Below are 27,399 nucleotides of genomic sequence, written 5' to 3' on the forward strand. Positions count from 1 at the left end.
CAAAAGAGATCTTTAAAGCACCGAACTAGATGCTATACTGTATACGAACGACAATGGAGTAAATTCGTTCGACGTCGACAATGTTGCGTGTTGCATTGGATAGCCGCTATCGCCGCGATAAGTTGGAGCCTTATTATAGGCTTTTGACGTGGGTCATCACGTGATAAACGCTTGTTGTTCGTGTAAAATTTTCGCGATTCAGTCGTCTCTCTTATTCCGAGCTAATTAAGCGAACTATCGCGAGCAAGCATGGTGTACGATGTTAAGCATGTTGAACGATGATAGAATTACTGCATTAATTTTGTTAGTGTGCGCCATTACACGCGTACATGAAAGTATAGCTGAGTTAAGTAAGTCTAACATATGTTCAAGGTAGCCTGTCAATAGAAGACAATCATTGTGATTGTATAAATTTCCAGATGCTAACACCAAGGTTAATGCCAATAACAAGGAAAGTGAAAAAGTTAGGTACAACGATTCTCTGGAACATTGGAAGGGCAGATGGATGCCCAGTCGACCTGGTGAATACACAGTGCCTCCCAAAGTCTTTCATAAAAAGAGTAAAATCGTAGAGTCATCGCAAAAAGACGAAAATGAGGATAATTCCTTGGAGCACTGGAAGGGCAGGTGGATGCCCAGTCGACCTGGCGAGTACACAGCGCCTCCCAAAGTATTTCATAAAAAGAGTAAAATCGTAGAATCATCGCGAAATGATGTAAACGAGGAAGATTCCTTGGAGCATTGGGAGGGCAGGTGGATGCCCAGTCGACCTGGCGAGTACACGGCTCCTCCCAAGATATTTCACAAGAGCAATGAAACAGAATCAGTCGCGACTGGCAGCGGTAGCAGACGCGTCAACGCCGGATTAAACGACACATGCGACGATGGACTGAACAATGTAGAAGCTGATTGGAACCGTGTATCCAGGAGTCACGTGTGCTTCGGAAGAAAAATCGTCCCCGATCTCGGCATAGTCGCAGAGTATTATTGCGAAACGATTCCCAAAAATTACAGAGTACCGACAATTGCGCACCTCCGATAGTTGTTTAGCTTATCAATGTGACTTAATCATTTTTTGCATTAGGTTATGCATCGGTGTATGTCCGAGGCTATCGACTACGTTGAAGACATCCCGACATTGTGAGTTGAGATCCGGTTATTTTAATGCTGTTTTTGTTAAGCTCGGGCATGCCACTGAAATGACTGTTGTTTTGCCGCCGGCGTAGTGGAACCTCGAGACCCATTTGGCCAGCTTACGGCGAATACGAATACCTGCCCGCACAGAGATGGCTTCGCAGTCTGGAGGTATGCTCGTTCGCAGCTTGACCGAGGATAGGAAAATGAGTGAGCAATCTGCTTTTCGCAGCAGGGAGCTATAGTCATGTTGTATCACCCCTGCGCCAACACACTCGAGGTGGAGCGTTTAAAGAGCCTGGTTAGAAGGTGCTTGAGAAGACACGTGATATCACCGAACGATCATCTCCACGAGGAGAGAGTGAGTTGACCCGATTGACCGTTCATATTTCATACAGAGCCCACGAAAAACTCGCCATTGTAACGGGCAATTCAAATGAGCTTATATGCGCAGCCTTTAGCCTTACTTTCCTGGGGCTGCAAGCTGTCGATGTCGTGGGTTGATGAAAATGCAGCCAAACGATTCATTCGCGAGAATGCTTTACGCGGTCCCGAGGACCATTTCGAGGATGGAAACTACATCCATCAGTTGATCGAGAAGGCCGGGCAAGTGTCCGGCGACGAAGACAGACATCTGTGTCCGTAGACTACCAGAGCAATTTTTCTACTGGTTTTCTTTTAAATGGTACGGGGCTACGCTTATGTCATATTAGCCATGTGTCGATACTCATCAGCATGTCAAAATATCCGGCTGCATGCGCTGCCGAGTCTGCTCGAGCCTTGAAAATCGCAATGAACTCAGCTTATTGACCGTAAGTTTCGCGTTTAAAAATAATAGCAAAAAATAAAGAGACGTGCAAACTTTGAATGTTTACGTATGGCTTTATAGCGAATACTTACCACCGGTTCTGTTACTGTGTCGTGAACTTGCAAGATGACAATGCCGTCCATTATTAAACTGCACGCTTAATTAATCGAGACTACGGTAACACAAATCCGTGCCGATCAAAGGCAAACTAACGGTACAACTTTGAAAATAAACTACGTGAACGCTCCTGTCGATTCGAATTACGATTGTTTTAGAAAACCAAATTTTATCTGTCAATGCGTATTTTGGCTTCCTTTACGTAGTGACATAAAGTTGTTAATACACTAAGTATCAAAACAAATCCGGCAAATAATAATAAGTAACGTGTGCTTTTTAACATTTAACGTAATACATTAACAATGCGACTGAAAGGTGAAAAGTGGTGGAGCGGTAAAATCACAAGACGTCTAGTGGAAGATGTTTTGTTTAAGTTTACTTCCAATATCTCGAAATTTACATTTTACAGCAGTATCTTTAAAATGGATCGAGTACTTTTAGATTATTGATTAACGCAACGAGCTTCACTAAGGGACTGCGATGGGCTCTTTGAATGTCCTTTTGACGAGTAACGGTTAAAGCGTCACCTTCACATTCTCTCTTTCTCTCTCTCTCTCTCTCTCTCTCTCTCTCTCTCTCTCTCATCGAAAGCCATTTGACACGATTGCACGACGAAATTATTTCGCTGTAGATTCGAGTCCACGTTATTGTCGTCTATCGCGCTGCTAAAATCTGCTCGTTCTTTCGTCCGCCAGCTGTGCGCGGATTGCGACAACTGGAGGTGCCTCGTATTTACAATTGGCGACGAGATAAGCCTCGGCTCGACGTGCGCGCACGCGGAATACAAGCGATACGATTGACGCGACTGACTCGGGTTGTCCTTCTGACGGACGCGAGCCATTGTTGCAGGGTTCAAGCGATGATTGCGAAATGATTCAGAAATGCAAACGAAAACCGCAAGTTTGTACTTTATGTTTCGCGAGAGAGATATTTTAATGGGATAGGCGTCGACGACAGTGAGGCCTGCTTTCTCCTCGAAAAAAATGCTCGTACGAGCGAGAGTAATTGCCTGTGATTGCGCCCACTCTGCCGGATAAAGAAGCCTTTTCACAGTCCCAAGAGCGAAGGTGTCTTTGATATTTTAGGTGCACTTGCATTAATAGTTCAGATACCTAGTTCGTCTGTTAATGCTATTTTTTCACGCTTCTCCGTATTATCTTTGTTTTTCTCGTAGGTTCGAGTTGCTCACTATTTTTTATATTATAATGGCATACAAGCACACGCACGCACACACACACACGCGCACACACACACACACACAAACACACACACATGAATGTATGTATGTATGTATGTACGGATGTATGTATGTATGCTCGTATACGTGGTTCATGTGTGAACGTGTGTGTGTCTGTGTATGTAACATAGAGATCTTTCATTTGTCATTAACATGGTACAAAACTTCGAGGTTTTAATATTGGTAATGATATATTCATAAAATACTCAATATTCTAACAAGTTAAATAAACTTTGTCTTTCTAAGATATATTTATTAAAAACTGTTATAGCTTCGATAAATATAATACAACTTTGTAACACTTATAGCAATTTAAAAGCGTCTCTTTCAATAATAACGTTGTGTGTTGTTGAATTCTCATAATTCATATATATAGCTAGGTATATCATGAGTATGCATATATACCTACGCCGTCATCGTATAACGAGAAAACTCAAGACTAACTCGGTTACAGTGTAGAAAAAACTTGGAAATCATGAAAAATAACTCATCGGCGACGACTCGGTCGTTCGCCTTTACGCTCGATCGAGAAACTACGAGACTGAGAGTGGCATTTTAAAACACGTAAATTGTTTTTGGGAAGAGTAGATTCGAGGCCCGCGCGCCGACGCATGCAGCGGAGCGTCTGCAATTCAGAACGTAACATCGAGTAAACGAGTACTTTGCAGTCGCGAATACGCGACGCCCGGAAGAAAAAACTCGAGAGACAACATTGAGAGAGAGAGAGAGAGAGAGAGAGAAATAGAGCTTAAGTTTTGTTATATAGAAAATTGATATATTTATATACGTGTAACCGAGGAGCTTGATCGTCTCTGCGAGCGATATGCATGCCACAATGTAATGCTCGCGCGTCGGCGCTCCGCGAAAGCGCCGCAGCGTCGCGTCGCGCTCCACTCGATCCGACCGTCGCTCTGCGCCGTCGTTCGCTCTCTTCGCGACCACTTGATCGCAATGTCCCACGCTCGCCGCGACGCTTCGGCGATTGTCATCGCGGAGTCTCGCGCAAGCTCTTAAAATTATTGCCAATTTTGTACACTTCGCGTATGTTTATATGTATAGATATAATGTCCCGTTTGCCCTCTGCTGGCTATTCTCACCGTTGCGCTTCGATGGATCACTACTCTGCTGAAACTGAGGGAATGTGTCGTCTCGATTTCCTCTCTCCGGCGCGTCGCTTCACATATGCGATAATACACGTTAGTTGCCCGACGACATTGCGAGATATTAATAACATTAGGCAGAAAACACCGTTGATTTATTTATAGATATGAGTCATCGTTAAATACGGAATTCTTAATCGCGTTATACTTGCTTGTCTCTTCCCTATGAAATAACTACGATAAAAAGTATTCAGAAGTTTGTTTGTTTGTTTGTTTTTACCTCTTTCTTGCGTTTTCTTACATTACTCTCTTCTGCTTTTTCGCTCATTCGCGCCACAACGACGTGCTGATATTGTTTCATTGACCCTTTTTACTGCACGCACTTCGAGATCCAATCTCCCAAAATTATTTTATTTCTTTAACATTTATATAATCCCGTTAAGTATAATCTCACTTTTTCACATGAAATTCACTCGCGTGAACCGTCATTGTCATTATCATTATTATTATTATTATTATTATTATTATTATTGTTATCATTATTATTATTATTATTATTATTATTATTATTATTATTATTATTATTATTATTATTATTATTATTATTATTATTATTATTATTTGCAACGTTTTTCCTTTTTACTTAAATTGCATAGTTAAAGTTAATTAATCTCCGTCATCTCATCGACAATGCGCCATTATTTTGCCGCGTTATATCGTATCTAAACATTTCAAAATTATGATTTAGCTGAAAATGGAATTGACACTGATAAGATTATTAAAGTAGCCTTTCTTACAAGTAATTGTACCGATGTGACACCGACCCATGTACATTTTCGACGGTTCAATTTCAGCAAATGGTTTTCAATACATTCCTCTATTCGATTGTTCATCCCTCTAGCGCAACGATCGCTCGAAGTTTTTCAAAATTCTCTTGTGAATTTCACAAGCTATCTCAAAAAATGTCGGGGCCAGTCGAGCTGGGAACGCGATCAATTCCACGGGAATTCACCGAAATACTCGCTACTCGTCTCGTCTATCGTCGTCGAAATCATCGAAAGCGCCCCGAAAAGCTCACGCTGCAAAGGTAAACGCCAGTAGAAGAGCGCGTGGGGGGGGGGGTGACTCGAGTTGCAGCCACAGCATCCCGGAAGACGAGTGGCGTCGAAGCGCTGAGAGTCGGAGAACGGGCAGAGAGAGAAAGAGAACGAGGCGCGCGATCCGTCTGGCGCGCTCATCGGCGAGCGACGCGTCGCGAAATTGACTCGCGCTCGCGAGCGGCCGGTTCCGGGAGCGAGAGCGCGTCCGCGAGTCGCGCGTTAGGCCAAACTTCCGATACACAATCGGTTATTGTGCTCCGTCAATTGTATAGTCGCGGCGTTGCATCTCGAGGCTAGGTCGATCGAGCGCGTCGATTCCCGTGTGAACGTAACGAGGAGCCGTCGCAGACCGGGAAATCGTCCAAAAGAAGCTCTGTCCGTCCCCGCGACTGGCGTCACGTGTTCTTTCTCTCTCTCGTCTTGTCTTGCTTCCGCAATGGCGAACGATCAGGTGTGACGCCCGCGCCGCCGGCTATCGTGATCGATCGGACGACTGTAATACTGCTGCGCGCGAGTGATGCAAAGGTGGCCTCGCTCGTCCGCGACGCAGCTCGGCGCTGCCGGGCCAAAAGCCGTTTCGGCGTCGTCCACTGGAAATCTTTACTGCCAGTCGGACGATCCGATTTCACGCGAATACATGCGAAAATTCAAGCGCATCCGCAGTTCCTTCAAGTTCTAATTGGATCTTTATTTCGTGCTACTTGTTGGCTACTCGCGTCGGAGAACCATCTATACGCACACACGCACGTGTGCGCTGAAAGAGATAGAGAATCCTGCACTTTCACGCTTGCAGCCTTAATTTCTGTTGGTCTTTACTCTCCGCTGGCATCGTTCGTTTCATTACAACTAGAAGATTGCGCGGAGCATTCCGCCGTGTTATTCTATAATGTTGACTAGGGTTTGACGTTTGACAAGGCGAATCCCTAACGAGTAAGTAGCAATTGATTCAATCACATTGAAATGCACAGACTTGAAAATTGGAATTGAAAATTCAGCGCTTCACAGCACTTTTATTAATATCGCGTTGTCGATAAATTTATGCGTGCGCGTGTTTTTTTTTTTCTGGTTTGCCATCGTCGTCTCGACCGCTCCTTCGACGCGTTCGCCTGCGACAGGGATCCGCACGGATTGTCGAAAGCACGGAACTGGAGCTATGAGTCGCGGCTGCACAATATCGTGCTTGTCCGCGATTCCGAACAACGCGGTCCGCGCACGGTTATGAGTCTTCCTCCGTGCTTTCGACAATAGGCGCTCGGTAAGCTCTGCGAGAGCCGAGTCCGTCATCTCGCCCTCGCTCGTACCTCTTAGACCTCTTAGATGCAGTTTTAGTTAATTTTAACGACATACTTGTTTTTCTTTTTTCTTTTTCTTTTTTTTGGTTTATTTTCACGACTCGTATCGTAAATTGGAATATAATAGATATAGATATATATATGTATAATGATAGTAACGGCAGCTATCTAAGCTAACAATTACACTTTCTGTACAGGATGCGTCGCAGCTGCGAACCTGCCGTCCGTCATTCCGAAAACGGTCCGTCGAAGTCGTCAGCTTCGACGACACTCAGCACTCGTTGAGTTGACAACGCGAGATCGCCCTGAACGCTTTGCAACGTGGAACGCGTATTCTTCAGTTGCGGTGAACATGCGTGAATGTGTGTGTGTGAGTGTGTGTGTGTGTGTGAGTGTGAATGTGAATGAGCGTGTCATAATCTCGACGAAAACCTCGTGAAATATGCAACGCACGATCCTGAAAACTTGCGGCCAAAGCTGTCGGCGAGGGCGACACCGATAACAATGAAAAGCACTCGCATTTACTCGCTCGCGCACTCACTCGCGCATTCTCCCCGCCAATTGTCTGCCGGTAACACCTATATGTGTAGATATATCGTATTTATTGCTGCACCGGTACGAGAATCGTGCCTCGCCAACGCTCCGCCAATCGGCGTGGCGCCGCGAAGGGGCGAGCCGCGCCTTAATCAAGCCACCACGTGGTCTACAATAATAATAAAAAATAGCGACCGAACGAAGGGAAAGCTACGCTAAGAGTGCCTGGCCTAGTGGACTGCGCGGATGCTGCGAGAGTGGGTGTCGCTCGGCGTCACTTCGCTCGCGCAATTTGCCAGTGCTGGTCGCTGGCTGCGGCTGGGTGGGCGCTGCTGCAGGTGAGTCGGGGGGCCGTGTCTTCGTGGCGCCAGTGTGCGTGTGGGTGTGGGTGGTGTGAATGTGAAACGGGCGCGTCGGTGTGCCGGGGGGCCTCTTCGAGGCGCAGGCAGGCGTCGGCGGCCAATCGTTGCTCCTCGCGTCGTCCTTCTGTGGCTGGTGCGCTCGGCCGTGCGCCCGGGATCGCCACGGCGCTGCCGGCGGCGGCGACGCCTGCTGGCGCGCCCCTCGCGCCTCGGGCTGGCCCTGCAACAGACGCGCACCGGGCATCGATCAAACATCCGTGCGGCTGGCTCGAGTCCGTGGGTCGGCGGTCCGCCGACGGGTAGCCGGGTGCCTACCTGCGTCGAGGCGCTCACACTAGGCCGAGGTATCCCGCGACGGTGAAGACCAGCACTATGACGAGAATCGTCACGCAGATCAAGATCATGATTTTCTTCTGCTCGCGGCCAAATTTACAGAAAAACAACTTGCATTAGTTTCCGTCGTTCCGTCTACTCTAGGCTTGCGCTACACCGACACACAAATACGTCTGCACATCATTTACATACACATTTATTTGGACTCGTTTATATATATATGGGATGGTATTCATGGGTAACATATATGAATATACAATGTTCTCTTGCTCTGTCTATCGTGATCTTTGCTTTTTCCCTCGTTTTTCTTCCGTACACCACTGCTCCAGCTAATACCACTGCAATATTTAGTTCTCGTTTCTGTCCAATACTGCTACGTGACGCCCAAACGCATACGTGCACACACACATACACACACACACACACACACACGCACGCACGCACGCATAAACACAGGTCCTTCGGTCGCAGCGCTGACAGACCACTCTAAAACGAATCTAGGTGATTCTGGCATCGGCAACACGACACTGAGGTCCCAACAGTGGTTGCGTGGACAAGAAGGGGTGCAAAATGAAATCATCAATGCGCTTTGCGTAGAGTGTTAAATAAAAACATTTATTTACACGGCCATTCGCTTGAACTAGTGACGATCACGCTAAATGTCGATGAAATAATAATAGCAATGCGATACAAAGGTGATTTAGCTCGAGGACAATTACGTAGCTGTGCCAGTGCATTCTGCAGTGCTAGTACAATAAATAGACAATCAATCACTGCTGTACAGTTGCATACGACTAAGACTAATACAACAATGCTACTCGAACCGATGCGTCGCTGCGGTTCTCGATGTACTCGTAAACATCGTCGACACTTGTCACTGGCGGCCAAGTGCTTTCTACGTGTGCTCCAGAGGAGGAGCTTGCGCAAGCGGCCCTTGGTGTTGGCTATCATTCTCGTCTCGCTAGCACACGGCGTAGCGAGGAACATGCGCGCGAGCGCTCCTACGGAGCCAGAACGACGGAAAAGCATGCTCGCGTGTGACAACGATCTACGCGTGCTTTAGAACAAATAAATGCCTTCTGTAGTGAAACTCGAAGAGAAGAAAAAAAATGCAAGATAATTGGATTCCACAGCTTTGCAAGACAATAAAAGACCGTTGATTAAAACAACTGATCGAAATGCTGGAAGAACGGCAGAGAGAGAAAGAGAGAGAGAGAGAGAGAGACGGAGAGAAAGAGAGAATGGCAATTGCGCGCGTATCGGTGCGAAATTCACGACTGCTCGTCAGCGCAAAAGGGCCGGAGCTTAGCGGTAAGAGGATTAAAAAAGTTCGTACAATGAACGTCGCACCGAGAGCGCAGCCCTGCTACGCGGCAGGCGGCGACAGCAGGCAGCCAACAGCAGGTAATCGCGCTAGACATCTCGGCGCGCGAGTGCAATGCAAACGAATCGGGCGGCCCGAGCCCCGCTGGCTCGCCTCCACGAGCGCGAACGGGAGTCGAATCGAGAGCCAGCGCGCACCTATAGCCACAACGACAGTCAACAGCATTACACCCGTGCTGCATCTACAACACGGACACACAAAGAGAGTCGCGGCCAATGCTCTCTCTCTTTCTTCCCGCTTGGGTACTTACTTGTCTGGCAGAGTCTTCGGCGGTTGCCGTGCTGCTGCTGCTGCTGCTGGTGCTGCTGTTGCTGCTGCTGCTGCTGCTGCTGCTGCTGCTTGGCTCTGATCGCGCTTACTGTTATTGCAACCTTCGAGGACTGTGCATTGCAGCTGGCGCGAGAAAACCTCTCCTGCCAATGTCTGTGTACAAATGTGACGACGCGCGATCGATCGGCGCCTGTTCGATTCCCGACGGCCCTACGGACACCCTACGCTCGCTAGCACGCCTATCTACAACAGCTTTGCTCGGTTGGCGCAGCGCTCGCACGTTCTTCGAGCTATATCTATATACGTAGATTGACATCTTTATCGTTTTTTACTTTACTTGTTCGGGCTACACAATGTGAATCGCATATCAACCATACGTTTGAAAAGCGTCGACGTGCAATTTCTACTTAACCTCCGCTCAGCCTAGACGCATATATATACGTGTATGTTAATTTATTTACATATGTATATGCGCGTAAGCATACATTTCGTTTTTCGCGGACATATCGGCCTTCTTCGCAACTCTATACAAATCAACATATCGTCTTATTTACATAAACAGAGGAAAGCTTAACGAGGAACTGGAGAGACGAGAGGCGCTCCTTGACTCGCCTCCAGCGTTCGCGGCTCGCGCCTGCCCGCCTCTTAATTACTCGAGTCGGACGCGTGGACTCGCGTCGGCTGGATTTCAGTGAGAGACGGGGGCGCGAGAGTAAGGCTCTCGTCAGGTATGCGACACTGGGATCGAAGAATTAGAAGGGGGGGTGGGCGACGACTGACGGCTCTGCGCTCCATCCTCGAGTGGGTTAAACGACGCGAGTTACAGATCATCATCAGAGCGAATTCGCAGCTTAACGTCACGTAAGTACTAGTGCTAGGAGTCTGCGCAAAGCCGCCGTGGGTCGGCGAGGATTAATCGCTATCGAGAACGCACGAGTGGCTTTGCCAGGCTAGCAGGCCGAACGAGAACAGCGCGAGTGGTCAGAGGGAGGAGGGGTGGATGCGACACAATGCTCGACGCTCGCTCGTCCGTGATGTGATAATACTCGTGCTCCTCCGACATCGTCCTCAGTGCAAGTTTACCACCAAAATAACAATTAAAATGGTGAGCACCACCAAAAGGCAGACAACGATGAAGATCAATTTCTGTGAACAAAACAACGTGGGCGTCAAGTGGCGCTCTGATCGGCGAGCGTCTGACGGGCATCTGGCAAGCCTCGAAAAGTGCGATCAACCGGCCTGCCAAGTTAAACCCGAGCGGTAAAAGTTGGCACTGACAATGGCGAAGCGGCGAGAGCGCAGTTTTCGAGACGCCATCCGGCAGACAGTAGCGATTACGTCTCGATGGTCGTGGAGCTTTTCCGACTGTAAAGGTGTGGATCCAAAGCTTGTCACAAGATTAGTTGAAAGGAGGTCATTGGTGCAGAGATACAAATGCGTTAGCAGACTGGTTAGTACTGTTTTGTCGTGGATCGACAGCGATAGAAATAGCACGATTAAGATTCGAAAGCCCAAGCCGACCGCAGCCTCTCGCGCAAGTCAACACGCACACAGACACACCCGCGAATAATTATTAGTCGTCTTGAACACATTTGTCAGCCCTCCGAATTGCCGGGCACCGATCCCTAGTCTTGTCCTCTCTTACGCTTGCGCTCGCCACGAGAATGTTGTCGGCGGGAAGCTTGAATTCGTATGTACAAGTCCCGTAAAGCGATGGCGATTCAGCGCTGACTCCCAACAAAAGAAAATTCGTTGCGTCCAAAAGCATACCAATGACATCGAGCACGTCGAAACACAAGCGGGCGAGGAATTTTGTTGTTGCTTTTCTCTTTGAAAACGATCAGCGATAATTAAGTATTCGAAGGCACATTCCGATACGATTGAGAAACAGGAGAGAACCAATTAACAACGTCGTCTGAGTGGATATCGCGGCGGAAGTTTGAAACGAAATCAACTGGTGCAACGTCATCTTTTTTCTTCGACGCATTTTAGGAATCGCGTAAGTTATATTTAGCACTGAATTAGGTCATCCTCGAAGGGCCGTTCGTTCGTTTGTCCAGCTCACTGCCAGTCACAGCCAGTCTCTGAACATTATTTCTCGACTCGGCGCTCGACGTCATAACGTTTATTGTCCACTCGTCGACTTTGTTGCTGTCAGTGATATAATTGTATGTATGGTTCGTCAGACGAGGCAGTCCGATGGTTGTCGCGCCCAAGTCGTTGCGTGCCTCGCCAAATTTATGTACTTTCGAGGGTTTGCCTGGCTGTCTCTCATTGTACGTTCCCGCTGATCTACGCTCATTCCATCGCCCGCCAAAATTCTAATCTAACCGCCCTGCTTTCCTACTTATTCGATCGTCTTTTCTTCTCTCGTGTGTACGTGTGTGAGTATTCTCTTGCTACGGATCCGTTTAGAATATCGGAAACATTACTCCAAGAATGCTGATTAATATGACGAGCGATACTGCGACGCAGATCATTATAAAGATCATTTTCTGTGGACAGAAAAAGACAACACAACGAGCAAGTCAGTCAGGTGATTTTGCTTGTGAGTTGCTGTTACACTTAGTTGTTTTTGTTTTGTTTTTTTTTTACCGTCGTGCGTATAGAAATCGTTTGATCATCGCTCTTTGACATACAATCGAAAAATAAATAAGACAATTGGATTCCAATTTCGTCCGTCGACTACTCGATCTTGACTCTTGAAAGAGAGAAAAAAAACACTTGTAGAGAAATAAAAAAGGAAAAGTGTAATCGAAAGATTTCATTCAAAAAAGTTGATAGTAAGATAAATAAACGTGCTGTCTATTCTATGGTAAAACTGGCGGTGTGCTGCCTCTGCCGAAGCTCTGCGTGTTGGTATTCGCAGTAAAAGGAAAAAACAAAAAAAGAAATACGAAGCAGCGTATAACGAATAAGGGCTCGATTGCAAAGTAAAGATCATGCAAAAATGTTATTGCTGTCGATTTTGCGTAGGGTGATACGAGGGTAGCGGAGTTTCCATAGTGTGGACGTGGGTGGCAGCTACGGTGCGCGAGTGCGCGCGTGTTAGCATGCGAAACGGAGGATTTGAGAGCCTACTGGTGCCTACAGAGCAGAAGCGCGGAAATGTTCGAAGCGTGGCTGGACTACACACAAGCTGGCATCGCGATAAGAAGCTCGAGTGGCTGGCGCTGACAGCTATTGCAGCACGGAACTGCAGGTCATCAAGCTGAATCTCTTACGTTTTCGTTCCATCGGTCGTGCTCCTCTCGGTCGAAGGCTCTCGTTTGCCTCGCCGATGGCGCCAGTTAAGCAAGAGGCCGCTCAGGGAATGCTGATCGGCCATATAGGAAAACAGTACACAATCTATTCTGACATACAGCGAATCTCGTCTCGAACGCGCGCGCAAAGGAGGAAGGCCCGCACACATGCAGCACAAAGAGTAGTGACGGATCAAGAGATAGAGAGAGAGAGAGAGAGAGAGAGGGAAACGCAGGCAGGCATGCGACGTAAAGAAAGAAGGAAGAGAACGGAAAACGATGGGACCGTTGCGAGACGTTGCGGCAAAACAGCGTTAGTCGGAGGAAACGAAGACAACAGTGTAGAGAGTGAAAGAGGGTTATCAGGTTAGATCTCCTTGCCGGCGCCAGACTGTTCGTTACCTTGCGAGCCTTGCTTTGGTATATGGCAGCTTGCACGAGCTCCGTCTTGCCGTCCTTCACGAAGTCCTCGGTCTGGGTGACGTGGTACTCGATGCGGTCCACCAGCTCTCCCTGTCTCGTTTCGCACCAGCAGCAGGTGGGGTGGGCAGGGGTTGGGGGGGGGGGGAGAATAGTGAAGTTCGGGGTCGGGGTTTATGCACACACATCGATATAACAGACAGACAGACAGACAGACAGACAGAGATACATAGATACACATCGATCAAGAGAACCAGTTAATCGTTAGTTCATGTTAGTCAGGCGGTTAGCATATTGATATAGACAGAGCAGCAGTGGACAGAGGCACAATCGTCACACCCATATCGTTCGATCGTTATCGTACGAGGTACAAAGTTTTCGTTTTTCGCACCAGCACCAGCACCACCACCATCACCACCAAATCAAGTCAAATTAATTCGAGCGAGCCAATGATTGTCGTCGTCGCACGCATAGTAGAGATGTTGTGAGAGGTAGATGGGCGTCAAATGAGACGTAAAGTGGCAATTGGCAAGAGGAATGTTGGAATCGAGGGGGGGGGGGGGAGGTAATTGGGCAAAGGGCCAGGAAAAAAAGAAACAGAAGAAAAGTGACCAATTAGACGCGAACGATTGCAGGTTTGTGTATATGGGAGGGAACAGGATGTCGTGTTGATTGCATCTTACAACTATGGACAGGACTCACCCGTCGGGCTTTGCTTTGATACTTGAGTGCTTTTTTGGTGTCCTGCGTGGCTGTCTGCACGTAGTCGACCGCGTGCTCCACGTGATACTCTATGCGATCTATCATCTCGCCCTATTGACACAGCGGCGCAGCGTTTTTGCCAGGGAGCCAACCAGTTTCACACCAACACCACCCCAGATCAGGAGGAAAGAGAGACAGGTAGGCAGAGAGTGAGAGAGAGAGAGAGAGAGAGACAGACAGAAAAGCAACGAGGTATAAGCTCGGCGATCTCCTCGCCCTACTTTTATTGTTTTTTTGCTCAATTTTTGCTCTTCAACTTCAACTCATCCAGTGTTGCAGTTTACTTGGTGAAGTTGAAGAGTCCGTTAATAGTTAAGTTGCTTTACTTCGCTTCAAAGCCAACGCAAAGACATTGTCTGCTTGCTCGCTGGCCCTGATCGATTGTTATTAGTTATTAATTGGTGAGTAAGATCAATTATTGTTATTCATAAGATTTGGAAAACTCGGATTAACTTTGAAAATGGAAGAGATACTTGATTACGGATTAGACATTGGCTTCATAAACGCAGCGCCGTCTGTTTTCTATTCTTTTTCATCACCGATCGATCAAATATCTAAGCATATTCAAATAAAAGTCACTCGTACGATGAAATTCATAAAAGTACAAAATTTAAGTTCGCAAGCCATTGGGAGTAAAGCGCCCGAGTCAATAATTAATGAGACCAATCGTAACGTTCGATCGCTGTCGTCTAACAGGTTGCAAAGCTACAAGGAATCAAAGTGCAATCATAAGTGAAGCGTTGCGATTGGTCGTCAGCTGAAATTGAATAATCAAACTGTCAAATAGCGATCGTCTTTGATACTTTCAGAGCAGGAGCACGAGCGCAAGCATCCGTAATGACGCAGAAGAGAGAACACTCCGAAAGTACCAAGGAGCGAGCGGGGGACACGGTTGCTCCGATGAGTCGGCAATCAATGGGAAATCAGGTATCGCGTTGCGAGCGCGGAGCGTCGACGATGATTTACCTGGCTTTCCACGAGCATGGCCATGTCCATGAACATGTCATGCAGCTCCCTAATGGAGTTTTCTAGTTTGATGATGTCAGCGTGGCGCGCCTCGATGTCCGCGAGGGTCTGTTTGGCTTGTTGCGTTTCCATGATGATCTGCAACACACAGAGTAGGCGCACGTAGTCAGTGAATATGAAAATGCGCCCGACGGTTGGCTATTTAAATGGCAATCGGGCTGCTTGCACGTGACGCGGTCGCTCTTGGATCGCGGCCAATCGCAAGCTTGCCGCGAGTCGCGAGGGAACAAAGAGCACTTACCCCCTGCGTGAAGACCGCCGGGTTGCCCTGCTCCAGCATCTCCTCCAGCTCCTCGTTGGTCGTCGTTCTACCCGCTGCAGACACGCAAGCACGTTATTCGCGTCGGCGACGACCGCGCCGGGACAGTCGCATCGGTAAGCAACGGCAAAACTCACTGATTTCGAGCTGTCGCTGTATCCTGCCCTTGCACCTTTCCCTGTAATCGGTCTGTGTCCGATTGTATTCGGTCATCACCTCCACGAATTTCCGGGATAGCGTCGAGTGCTGAGTCTTGCGTATCCTCAGGTCCGCCGACGATTTGTTCGTGTGCTCCTCTTGCTCGATGTTTTGCTCTATCACTGCAAGACAACAGGGCCCGATTGACGAGTCGCTGTCGAATGTCGATGAGCCCAAGCAAACCAACGCACTTACCCTTTAACTTGGCTCTGACTTTGTTAGCAGTTTTCTTGATGTCGGCCATCAAGTCCTCGAGCTCCATCTTGACCTCTGCGAGTGCAACGAAGCAGGCGAAAGGAGTTAGTGCAAGTGGCATTCGCGTCGTCGCGGTGGCTGAGCGCGCGTTCACCCGGCTCCGGTCCCGCTGGACACCGATCGCCCGGGTGTCAGGCCCGAGCGTCACGGCTGCCGTCGATTGCGATCGGCCGCTTTGCGATGGGTGGAAAGAGGGAGAGAAAAAAGGCGTACGCTCTCGGCGGCTTGACGTCGGTGCGAGAAGCACGCGGCGGTACGCGTCAAGGAGGAGCGTGGGTGTCGACATGCAATGACGTCACTGCCCACGCCAGCCCATGAATGAGAGGCGACGCGTACGCACGTGGGCGACGCGTAGGCGACTCATGGCGTTCGAGCACGATCGCTCGGTCGCTCTTCCCGCACGGATCTCTGACGCGGGCCGACGCGCCGCGCGAACACGCCCTCGTCGGCCACTGGTATCGCGGACATCGCCGGCACGCGCTCGCTGATCCGCGGTGCGAGCGGCGAGCCAGGGGAAAGGCAGCGCCCGTGGTCGACTCATCCCGCACAGTCTCTCCTCTCCTCTCCTCTCCTCTCCTTGCGTCTTCAGGGCGAAAGCGCGACGAGCGCCAGGCACGGCAGTCGACCCATTTTCACGCGCCCCGCTCAACGGGCTCCGGCGAGCGCCGGCTTGAACCAGCTCGAGGGCTACTACGAACTGGGTCAACAGCGCTCTGCGCTACGACGTTGCCGCGGCGACGACCGCGGCCAAGAGGACTTTCAACATTCCGCTGCCGACGATCGGCCGACGGCGAGTCCTCGACGTCAACGACCCGTCGTCGATTACGCCCGGCTGGCGGACAGGCGGGCGGCTCTCGAGGAGCCTTGAACGGCCTGTTTTCCGAACGATACGCCCGCAGTTTTCCCTCGCTCCCTTCGCGATTTCGCGTGTGCCGGCCCTTCTTCCAGCTCGAGTTCCAACGTCCCGCGTGTTTGCTCTCGAGCTCGACCGCGTCTCGACGAACGACCGACTCGCGACGCGCCGCCAACGTTCGGCTGCGCGAGCCGTGCGCGACTTTTTTCCCCGGCTCTGCCGTCAGGGGCTGCGAGTGCCTCTATTGGATTCCAATAAATACGGCCGAGAGTGCGGATTCGCAAAGGTCATCTCCCACGAACACTTATAGAACTGGAGGCCGCGCGCGCCACGGAGCCGTCGCCCGAGAGAGGGCCAACTTTTGCCCGCGGCTCTTTGCTCGTTTACGACGCGCCCCCGCTGGTTCTTGGCTGACGCAGCTAGTCTCGGATTTACAGCGGCGCTGACATTTTCCTCATCCGAGCTTCCGCGCGGCACTGTTGGATTTCGAGCCCCGAGTCGCGGCTCCAGTTTGGCCCCGCGAGCTTAACAGCCCATTCGACTTTACACTCGACGTGATCCAACGACACTCGTCCGCGGACTTTTCGCCGCCGCCGTCGCATTTTCCGAGGTCAGCAGGATAGGCGCGCGTCTGAATCGACCGGCGGAGGGAAGGACTCCGGCAGCGAAGGCAGCCGCGAAGAGAGGAGCGGAGCGCAGCTCCACGGAATGAAACGAAAGAAAGCCGCTGGGATCCCGAGGGAGTAATTCGGCTATTAAACGGCGGCGGCGCCGACCCGAAAGAGCAAACGAGATAAAAACGAGGGAAAAAAATCGACGTTGCGAGCGATTTGTCTTGTCGGAGAGGCTCCTCTTCCGGTCCACCGTGTATCGCTATTAGTTCCGACGCTGTTCGCTTTCTATCGGCCTCGCCGGCTGTCTTGCGCGCGCGCCACTTCTCGCCTCGATCTACGGGCGCGGGCGCGTGCTGCTCGAACGGCGCGAACCCATCGTTTGCTCGTCTCACTCGGCCGAGGCGGGCAAGCGCTAATCCAGCAGAGGCGGTGCCGCGATCGGAACAAATAAAAACAAACGGGGGATCGAGCTCACGCGGAACGACGGGCTCGAGAAGACGTAGCGGCGAAAGCGAGACGGCTGGTGCATAAAATTAGCCGGGACGGCAGGATTTACGCCGGGACGAGCTTAGGCGAGAGCCAGCATCCTCTTTATTTCGCGAGCGCGAATGAACGCTCGTCTCAAATGGGTCGCGCGGCTTTGAATCTTGGATGGTGAGGTCAGCCCCGAGCCTTTCTCTCCGCGCGCACGAGTGAGCCAGCAGCTGAATCGTCGGTCCTATCAAAGGACGGAACGATCCAGCGCCGTGTGTTTGTCCGACGATTCATTATCTGGAGAAGAAAAAGTTGCAAAAAATCGCGCAAACGACAGCGGGCTCCGACTCGATCCAGTAGCGAGGAAAAACGGAGATGCGCGCGCGAGAGAGAGAGAGAGAGCGAGAGAGAGAGAGAGAGAGAGAGAGAGAGAGAGAAAGAGAGAGAGCCATGGCGACATGCGCGCAAGTGCACGTGTACGCTGGGGCTATAGAGGGGGCAACTGGTCGTCGGCGCCGAGTCAATATTCCGTGTCGCTTACGCATGCGTGCGACAGTTTTGTTCGCGCCCCGAGAGCTCCGACTGTGCCGCGCGCGCTCGCGGGAGCCCTGCTGACCCACTTAATCCGCCCTAAATCAGCCGCCGGTTACCTCGCTCGCCCCTGCGACCGCGGATGTTCTCAGGGCGCAATGGCTTGGCGCATGCACATAAGCGACGAATTCGTCCGACAAGTCGTTCGCGAGAAGAATCCCGGCGATCGCAGACAAGTCCGAGCTGCGGCTGACGAGAATAAGGAGCACGTCGCCCCCGCGAGCACCAACCGTGCCCGTGTCGCTGTATAAACGCCGTCCGAAGCCTCCTACAGATTTCGCTAGATTGATATTGATCGCGCTCTCTCCCTCTCGCAGTCGTAGCTTCGTCATCACGCGAGAACGTCGAAATGAAAACGCAGGGGAAAAGCGAAAATCAGAATTACGTTATCCGCGGCAGGGGCTGGGGGAGGGGGAGAGCGCGCCGTGTGCGTGCGTACGCACGCGTGGTAGGGCTTAAAAGGGAGCCGAATCATAACGGGCGAGACGGCGATCAATAGAGTGCCGGCACGAGCCGTCGTACCCTCGTAAATGCGCCCGCGTGTGCAAATGAAAAACTCTAACGAGCGCGCGCGAGTCGGGGATTCTGTGCCGCTCGTTGCCGCTGACTGGATGGACACGGGGCGCGCGCGCGCGGGGCTGCTTTATTTTTTCAAGTGGCAGCGAGCTCGTTCGCGCGAATCGATATCAACGCCGAGCTTATATCGCGAGCTCCCACGAATTGACTCGTTTCCTCGTCTCCGTTCGGCGCATTAAGCAGAAGTGGCGCACGGGGAGCCTTCGCTCTTTCTCTTCGGGAAATAAGATTAGAACATTATCAGGGTGATTTATCTCGGGAAAGTGGGAGAGCGGCATGACACAGAGCGAGCGAGAGGGAGGGGCGCAGGTCCAACGATCTCGGTTCTCCCTCATCGGCGTTACTCGAAGCCATGCCTCGTCCAAGTAGTACGAGCGTATAAATAGTCGTACGGGCCGAGGATGATTCATCCGGCATCGATCTCGCTTTGTCTGTCGGTCTCGCCTGCTTTTTTTATCCGACTGCCGATGAGTCAATTGCGCTCTTATAAGTGCGCCCGATGAATTGTGCAGCGGACGGGCAGAGCCGAGCTTATAGCTCCGCGAGGCGAGCGTACACACGGGTCGTCGCGCGCGAACGGCGCCGACCTCTGATCGAGCCTCCGACTCGCGCTCGCTGTTGCACGACCGCGTCGAGCGACGCTGCCGCCTGTCGCTCGACTCGGCTAATCGGCGCGCTCGCTTCTCCACGGGACCGCGCGGACCGATCGATGAGCGCAGGTAGCTCTTACTTCTCGCTCGTCCGCGCTACCGAATCCCCGGCTCGCGGCGTCCCGCCATCGCATCGATCCGAGAGCGCTTGGCCCGCGTCGCTGCAAACGATCTCGCTGCGCCCGCGCGCGTGGCTCCTCTCCCGACCAGCCTGGCTTGGATCGACTCCTGGCGGTTCGCTCGTGCCTGCTCGACGCTGCTGTCGACGGACCATCGCCGCTTCGCTTGAAATTGTCTCCCCGTGGAGGATAGTTAACATCGACGGAGAGAGCCCGGCGGTAGTGAGACGAGCTTTCCGCTTACTTCCCGAGAGACTGCAGCTTGGAGAATTCGCTTCGCTCGCCGGCTAAGTGGCCGCGCGCTCGGAAGAGAAACGCAGTCGCGCTACTTCTGCCCAGAATCATTGTCATTGCCTTGGTTCGCTTCGAAGACGGCTAGATACGCGATATTAAAGCCGATGTCGAGCTTCAAAATAGCTAAGTCTCCGCTCATCTCGGTGCGTCTAATGTACCGATGTGGCCGGCCTCCGCGGAAAGGCGCGAGAAATTGATTGAGCCGAGTAGAGAGAGAAAAGTTAGGAAGACAGGAGAGGCCGTCGCCTATCGACATCAGCGCATCCTCGCAGGGACGAGCGTAGATTTGACTGTATGGCCGAGTGGGGAACCGATTACGCCGAAGACATCGGCTGACGATACTCACTCTCATCCGTCTGTGGCGCGGACAGGATGGCGCTGTGCTTTTTCTTCACCTCTTCCACGTTCGCTTGAATCCTGTCTATCATCTCTCGTATCTCCTCCACCTGCAACAACATCCATGGGTGAGTGCGGGCGAGCAGCTCTTGGCCCTTCCCCTTCCCTCCCCCCTCCTACGGTTAGCACGCCGACATATCTCGCAGGAGCGGAAGTCGAATGAACGGTCGACGTTATTAGGAGCGCTCACCGCCTGTTACACGCCAGTCTGCGTTCTCGGTTTGCTTAATTGTTGCCAGCGACTGTGAGCGACGCGGCCGGACGCGACGCCTCGTGGGATTTTAGCCGTGGATTGCATTTGAATGGCATTTCCCTCTTTGTCGCGCTCGCAATTGTCGATAATTATCGCACGCTTGAATCCGTTTATCGAAGCAGCCTCGGCGCTTGCAGCTTTTCCTTCTCACCGAGGGCCCGACGGAGCGCTCGTTAAGCGGTTCTCGGTGCGGGCCCCGATTATAAAAAATGCCAGTCGGTCGGAACAATGGAGCGCGAGGAGTTAGCGCAATTTCCGCGGGGATCGCTGAATGCATCGGCGGTTGCCCGTGAAAGCGTCTACCCCGATGTCGACTCTCGGAACAAAATTAAGCTCGGCGCCGCGATTGCTGACGAGAGCTAGCGAGTGTGGGGGGGGGGGGAGATCGTCTGCGGGCGATACGCAGAAGCGAGATCCCTCGGCATTGTTCGAGGAGCGATCGATTAACGTCGCCACTGTTGCCACTGCTAATGGCCGGCAATTATCGTCAGTCTCGTTTCCTCGGACAGGTTCGGCAGGCCGGGGCAGAAAAAGGAACGGCTAGAACCGGTTGGGCTCTTCGCTTGGTACTCGGTCAGTCGAATCGGCGACGACGGGTGGCCGCGATAATCGCTACGCGAGCTGGCGGCGCGGATTCCCGCCGATGCAATTACAGCGTGCGCACAAGATGCTCTGCCATCCACTCGACCTATTCGCGGCGGATTGATCGCTTCGTGCACTAGATATTTCATCGCTATTCAGCGGATATCCTGACCAGGCAAGAAACTTGCTGCCTACCTCCTGTGTGCTGCTCTATCGGGTCGTTACGCCTCGGCGGGGATTTTCGATGGCTGTCTGCGTTTGTGTACCGAGAGAGGCAGAGAGAGGCCGAGAGAAAAAGAGAGTGAGAGAGAGACTGTAGGATCGATACTCTATACGGTAAAAGGCTCAGTAGCGTTAAATCGTAAACTAGGAGAATCCAAGATGGATAACGAAAGCCCAATGTTTTGTCTTTGGTAAACGCGTTTAAATCACACGGATAAACAGCTGCTGCGGAGATGAACGTGTTACAGGGAGGTGGACATTTGCATGCTTGAATCGTAATCGAATCAACATTCGCCGGCGATGTTGACGGAGCGAAAATGTGACTGTCGGCCAGTCGAAACAGAAGAGCAGCAAATTACACCTAATCTTATCACTCAATGTCATAGATCAAAGTCAGTATAGAGCACTTGAAAAGTAGTTAGCTACAAACTAAATTTTGGCACACATTGAGTAATCGCAGCGCACGGTCATAGAGGGTGTTATTCAATGACAAGCTGCTTTACGCCATCAGCGTTCACGGATGTCGCGATAGAGAGACATTAATTTTTGGGCTATCGGCAAATATCCGACCTTTTCGCTTATGCTATCTCATCGTCGTTATCGTCGTCGTCGTCGTCATCATTGGAGTAAGACTCTGCTCAAACAATGCGACTGGTGCAAATCGGCTGATATCGAGCAAATTCCACTAATCAACAATAGCAAACAAGTCATACGTTTAATTTATGAAGATTTCATTTGTACAATTAATCTATGAATGTCTTTTGCATTTTTCCATTTTAATACCGGGCATCAATTGATTAATTACATATCAAAGCCGGTCAATTTGCGGAACAATGTTTCCGATTCCGTCAGCAGTTGTAGGAAATCAAAAGCTTTCGACAAAGTTAACGTCAACTCTCAGGTCATCTTGTCTCGTCTCGCATCTGAACGAGGTGCTCATGAAGATGATGTGCTTGATTGCATATTAAGGAGGCCATCGTGTGACCAGGATGCTGGTGAAAAATAAGCTATTTATGCAGTGTCTGGCGATAATCGGTGGTAAGTTTACACGTGTCGAGTGTCAATTGCGGTTCATCGCACCAATTGGATTCTCATAAGACTATTTTCTGAAGCGATGACGTTAACCATCCAAACGGGAATAATGAGTGGCTGAATGTCGTCGAATGTGGCTCGTTTGACCGGCGTCAATTCAACGATCCATATAAGCCTTTTGGAAGCTTCTTAGGTAGAATCTTGCTTTAACTTGGGAAGGTTCATCGGCATCGTCCTCGTTTCAGTGCCCTTTGTGAACGTAGGCACCAAAAGGAATTTACTTTTCTCTTTTATACCCGTCAGCATAGCCTGGACACTAATGATACTCGCCGATTCCGTCATTTTTCCATATATTGCTAGATTTCTTAGTGGTATCACTTGCATTCTGACTTACAGATGTTTTCCCATTTTTCTGGTAGAAGTATCTATGTCCAGTCTTCAAGGTACTATGATATCAATAGCTAATGTTGGCTGGCCTTTATTTTTTTAGGACAAGTATTGGGCACTACCGGAGAAACCTACTTGCCAATAAACACCTCGAGCACAGTGTATTTAGTGTAGTGTCTGCTGGGAATGATTTTGTGCCTGTGCTTACCAGAATCCCCATATGAGCTGATCAAGAACGACAAAATGGAGCAGGCACGCAAGTCGTTTATTACATATCAAAGTCACGATCATTCAGACTATGAAATGCAAGAAATTATTGAATTTGTCCGGTTAAATGGCAAGCAAACCGTTACATCAAGACTACTACAATTGAAATCTGTACCAATCGCAAAAGCCCTTGCTCTTGTCATAGCAATCTTTAGTTTTCCGTCGTTATGTGGCTCTTTCAGCGTCTTCTTTTACACGAAAACCATTTTTGTCAATGGAAAATCTTTTCTAATAGACCCTAAAGAAATGGTTATTTGCTTCAATGTACTTCTGTTCAAATCTTCCATAACGTCAGCCAACTTAATAGACAAATTAGGCAGAAGAATTCTTTTGCTAATTACGAGTACTGCAATCACTATATCCATGACTGGATTGGCATTACATTAGTATTTGCTAATTAATCGTCTAGTCGAACCAATTAACACGCAGTGGTTACCGGTTGCTTCAATTACATTTTACGTCACCACCTACATCGTTGGCTTTGTATCCGTACCAACTATTCTCGGAAAAATCTTCCCAGCTAGTAGTAAAAGCATAGCCGCATTTATTACTGGCAGTATCTCATCCTTATTGGGGTTCTCTGGTGCCAAAGCCTATCAACCAATGGTCGATGCTATTGGTGAGGCATACGTCTTTTAGATCCATACTGGCATTACTTCACTAGCAATACCAATAGCGCTATTCGTGCTACCACAGACTAAGGGCAAGACTTTGCAGCAAATTCAAAAAGATCTCAAGTTTTCAGTGTAAAAGTTACGGAAGACATGGATCTATCAATTATATGTGAATGAGTTCGTAAAATGTACAAAATTAGTGTTCTCTAAAATTATTCCATTACAATTTTTTATCAAATTTTCTATAAATATTTTTGGTATTAATTTGTAGCTTGCTATATACAGTTTTACACTTAGGTAATAGCTTACGTTAACTTGTTCACACAACGATATTATACTGCAATAAATGTCTTGACTACCTATTATTTGATATTTATATAAAACATTTTTTTCATGAGTGCTTATGTTAAATTAGAATGATTCCTCATTAGCAGATAAATAAAGAATTATTTTCACTTTACTGAGAATTTAATTCATTGAAATCACTTTGAATGGGCACATTTTATAGCGCATGAGTTGTATTTGAGGAGGTGCATACTTAAAGGTGTAATTAAAAATAGTATTTTCAAATTGTAACCATGATCATGATTTTATGTATCATGAAATGAAAAAAAGTATAACTGTTTCTTATCTTATTGGTAAAATTCTTCAAAGATGATCAACTCATGGAAGCAATCATTTACTGTGCAGTTATGGAAGCGCTAAATACAGGAGTGACGCGATTGAAGCTATTATTATTATTTTTCTTAAATTTTGTAGGTAACAATGATACTGATCAATATATATTTGTATAAAATATTATTATGACGTTTATTACCAAATTTTGTTACTGTACTTTATAAATACAAATAGCAACGACTTATAATGTGTTTACGACAGCAATATTTGTGATAACTTTAAGTTATAAAATAATAAATACTTGTTCACAATTAAATATTAATTGAATTATAAAAACACAAATAAGAGACTAGAGAATATTCAAAAATAATTTATTATCTTTTCCAAAGCCACTAAAGTACAATAATGGTGGAAGTAGGTGGGATCGATTTGAAGAAGAAAGAGAATAAACTTTACACGCAATGTGTAAAAATTGTGTAGCTATAGTGGGACATGAAGCTTCGACATAGTTAATTTATAGGCGCGTGACAATTCATAAGTTAATGTTTATTTAGTAATTGATGTTAACAACTCAAACTGGAATAATAGGTGGCTGGACTTCATACCTGGATCTAGATAACTGGCAGTGTGATGTTTTTTTATATTGCAAGATTTTTATGTGACATCAATCACGTTTGAACGTACAGATGTTTCTCAATTTTTCTCGGGGAAATAAAAACTAGTACTTACTGTGACACGTCCTTTCCAATAGCCATGATTGGTTGACCACTGGGAGCTCTTATAAGTCGACAGCTAAGACTTATCTGTCAATGATAGTTCAATATAGTTGGTTCAGTATTTAACTAGAATAACTATGTTTTCGATACTCCGTGCACAAAGTATGTTTTTCCCGCAAGCTCGGCAGAAAACGTGCGTTGAAAATCGCACTTTCTATACGTCGTATCAAAAAATATGGTACGGCACATGTTCAGGAGAGTTTCTCGTCTCGTGTACCTTTCCACCCTCGCGAGACAAGAATCTACTTTCCCGCACTTGTATCGTAACGTACTATTCTTCGGTAGCCTAACTCGCCTTACCAACTAGTCAAACATAAACAACTTGAAAAAGCTCTGTAGCCTCTGACTTGGTATCGGCGTCAATTCAATACAGAACGAGAAACAGACAATATTGTAGAATTTATTGTGTCTAATGCCCAGCAGACGTTTGGAGTAAGAATGCAATAGCTCAGGTCAGAACCAGTTCCAAAAACAACTATGGTTCTAACGATAATCTTTGTATTTCCTAGATTATTTAGTCTCTTTAACTTTTTTTATTATCAGCAACAAATCACAGCTGGTCGATCCTAGTCAAATGGTGATTTACGCCAACGTAATACTGTTTTTTTCTGCTGCCATTGCAGCGAATTTAACTGATAAGCTAGATAGAAAAAATTTTTTTTTGTTAGTTCCGGGTATAGGAGTTGCTATAGCATTAGGAATCTTAGGACTCCATTATTTTTTGTTAGAATCTCAAAGTGACTGTATGCTTTGTGGTTACATATTCGGTTGGTTTTATGTCTGTGCCCAATACCGTCCTCAGTGAAATATTTCCGACTGGTGTCAAGAGCATAGCTGCTTATATCATAAATTTTACTTCAGTATTGTTGTGTTTCATTGCTGCAGAAGTCTACCAACCAATGGTCGACGTCATCAGCGAAGCTTATGTTTTTTGGATTCATGGTATCTTTTCTGTGATGGCGGTGCCTGTCGCATTATACGTATATGCTACCAGACATCAATAGCAAGAGCTTCCAAGAAATCGAGAAGAAATATGCTTCGTAAAAAGTGTTCGAGCTACGCTTACGTACTCGTGTATAGAAAAATTCTCTAAAATTATTTCCAGCTGTACCAACTACAGATATTTAATAAACATCTATTCCTGTGCAACTCAATGCAGTGAAATGTTTTGCTTATTTCGTCAAGATCGTATAACATTCTTGAAAAACTCTACGTTAAAACAGTGATATGATATAATTTTATCTTATTTTTCACAGTCCTGTACAAATGTCAGAAGTCAAAATTTCATTAAAACACTAACATCATTTTTGACAATAAGACAATTTTATAAGTTCCCTAACTAAAACATACGGCTATTTTGGGCTAGAAGAAGTTCTCCGCTTTATTGTAAAAGATCCTTGGCACTTTGTAAAGTTATATATATATATATATATATATATATATATATATATATATATATATGTTATATATCTAATTTTAGCTTATAAAATTATACTTTCATAATTGAATAGTTTTGTAAGATACTGTGATGAACAGATAAGATTATTATAGTTAAAACTCATTAAAATATCACAGCTTGATAATCATTATTACTATAATTTATTTTTCATTCGTATTATTTGTATGGCTCAAATATGATTTTTTATTTACATACTAATACTAATGACTATAGGAAACCAAGACTAATGCCCACAGGTACCTATACTGTATCTATGCAGCGTTCCACATGAACATAGTTTTATGGTAATAACGATAGTAACAATAACGTGAAAAATTGAAGCTCTTTAATATTTTTAAAAATTTTTATCTCCTGGTTGGATGACGTAATCTGTCCTCAATTCATAAAATAAAGTTGTAACGAATGAAAACGTTCATTGAAATATAGTTAATTACTAATATGTTTAATAATCGACAAGTTTCCAGACTGCAATGGCCAATAAATTATACGTATGTTTTTAAATAAAACAACATTTTCCTTCATTTGATAAAATTCTCTCGGCGTATGATTTTCAAATCCTTAACTCAATAGTATCATTGAACAATCTACTAGCAAAGATTTATTTGTACATGGCAAGTATTAAAAAAAGTGACTATTTATATAATACGTTTGAAAATAATGATAGTACTATTTTTTGATGATGCAAAAGTGGCAAAGTAAATTAGTTTCTTTTCAATTGAATATAATATGTTAAAAATTACTGTTTGCATATTTTCCAATCAATAATAATCGTCATAATTACTAAATTTG

General features: G+C 47.6%; 2 protein-coding genes across 9 annotated transcripts in view; one reads left to right on the plus strand and one right to left on the minus strand.

The window, feature by feature from the left end:
- Window positions 1-129: 129 nt before the first annotated feature.
- LOC131663253 (uncharacterized) lies at window positions 130-26,053 on the plus strand. 3 transcript variants are annotated; one of them, XR_009301837.1, is made up of 7 exons: window positions 130-350; window positions 420-1,015; window positions 1,085-1,140; window positions 1,227-1,305; window positions 1,367-1,495; window positions 1,589-1,946; window positions 26,037-26,053. XR_009301837.1 is itself a non-coding variant. In XM_058933548.1 (6 exons), exons 1-6 carry the CDS (start codon window positions 260-262, stop codon window positions 1,778-1,780), a joined length of 1,143 nt encoding a protein of 380 aa, XP_058789531.1. In that variant the 5' UTR covers window positions 130-259; the 3' UTR covers window positions 1,781-7,533. The 3 variants fall into 3 exon arrangements, 2 of the variants coding, with proteins under 2 accessions (XP_058789531.1, XP_058789532.1); XM_058933548.1 differs by lacking the exon at window positions 26,037-26,053 and having other exon boundaries at window positions 1,589-7,533; XM_058933549.1 differs by lacking the exon at window positions 26,037-26,053 and having other exon boundaries at window positions 1,370-1,495; window positions 1,589-7,533.
- Window positions 7,767-27,399, minus strand: part of LOC131663256 (syntaxin-1A) — a 28,935-nt gene continuing 9,302 nt past the window's right edge. The window contains exons 3-11 of one of the 6 annotated variants that reach the window (XR_009301838.1): window positions 20,351-20,450; window positions 15,774-15,848; window positions 15,518-15,700; window positions 15,363-15,436; window positions 15,062-15,199; window positions 13,316-13,426; window positions 9,652-10,817; window positions 8,000-8,054; window positions 7,818-7,904 (exon numbers count right to left, since the gene is read on the minus strand). Coding sequence is in view for 5 of the 6 variants with exons in the window: in XM_058933551.1 (XP_058789534.1) it covers window positions 8,014-8,097; window positions 14,036-14,146; window positions 15,062-15,199; window positions 15,363-15,436; window positions 15,518-15,700; window positions 15,774-15,848; window positions 20,351-20,450 (765 nt within the window). In the remaining variant the exon portion in view is untranslated. The other 5 variants (XM_058933551.1, XM_058933553.1, XM_058933554.1 and 2 more) reach the window with 5 other exon arrangements.

This window comes from Phymastichus coffea, unplaced genomic scaffold, assembly GCF_024137745.1.
Source record: "Phymastichus coffea isolate CEN01 unplaced genomic scaffold, Cenicafe_Pcof_1.1 PCOF00031, whole genome shotgun sequence".
Lineage (NCBI taxonomy): Eukaryota > Metazoa > Arthropoda > Insecta > Hymenoptera > Eulophidae > Phymastichus > Phymastichus coffea.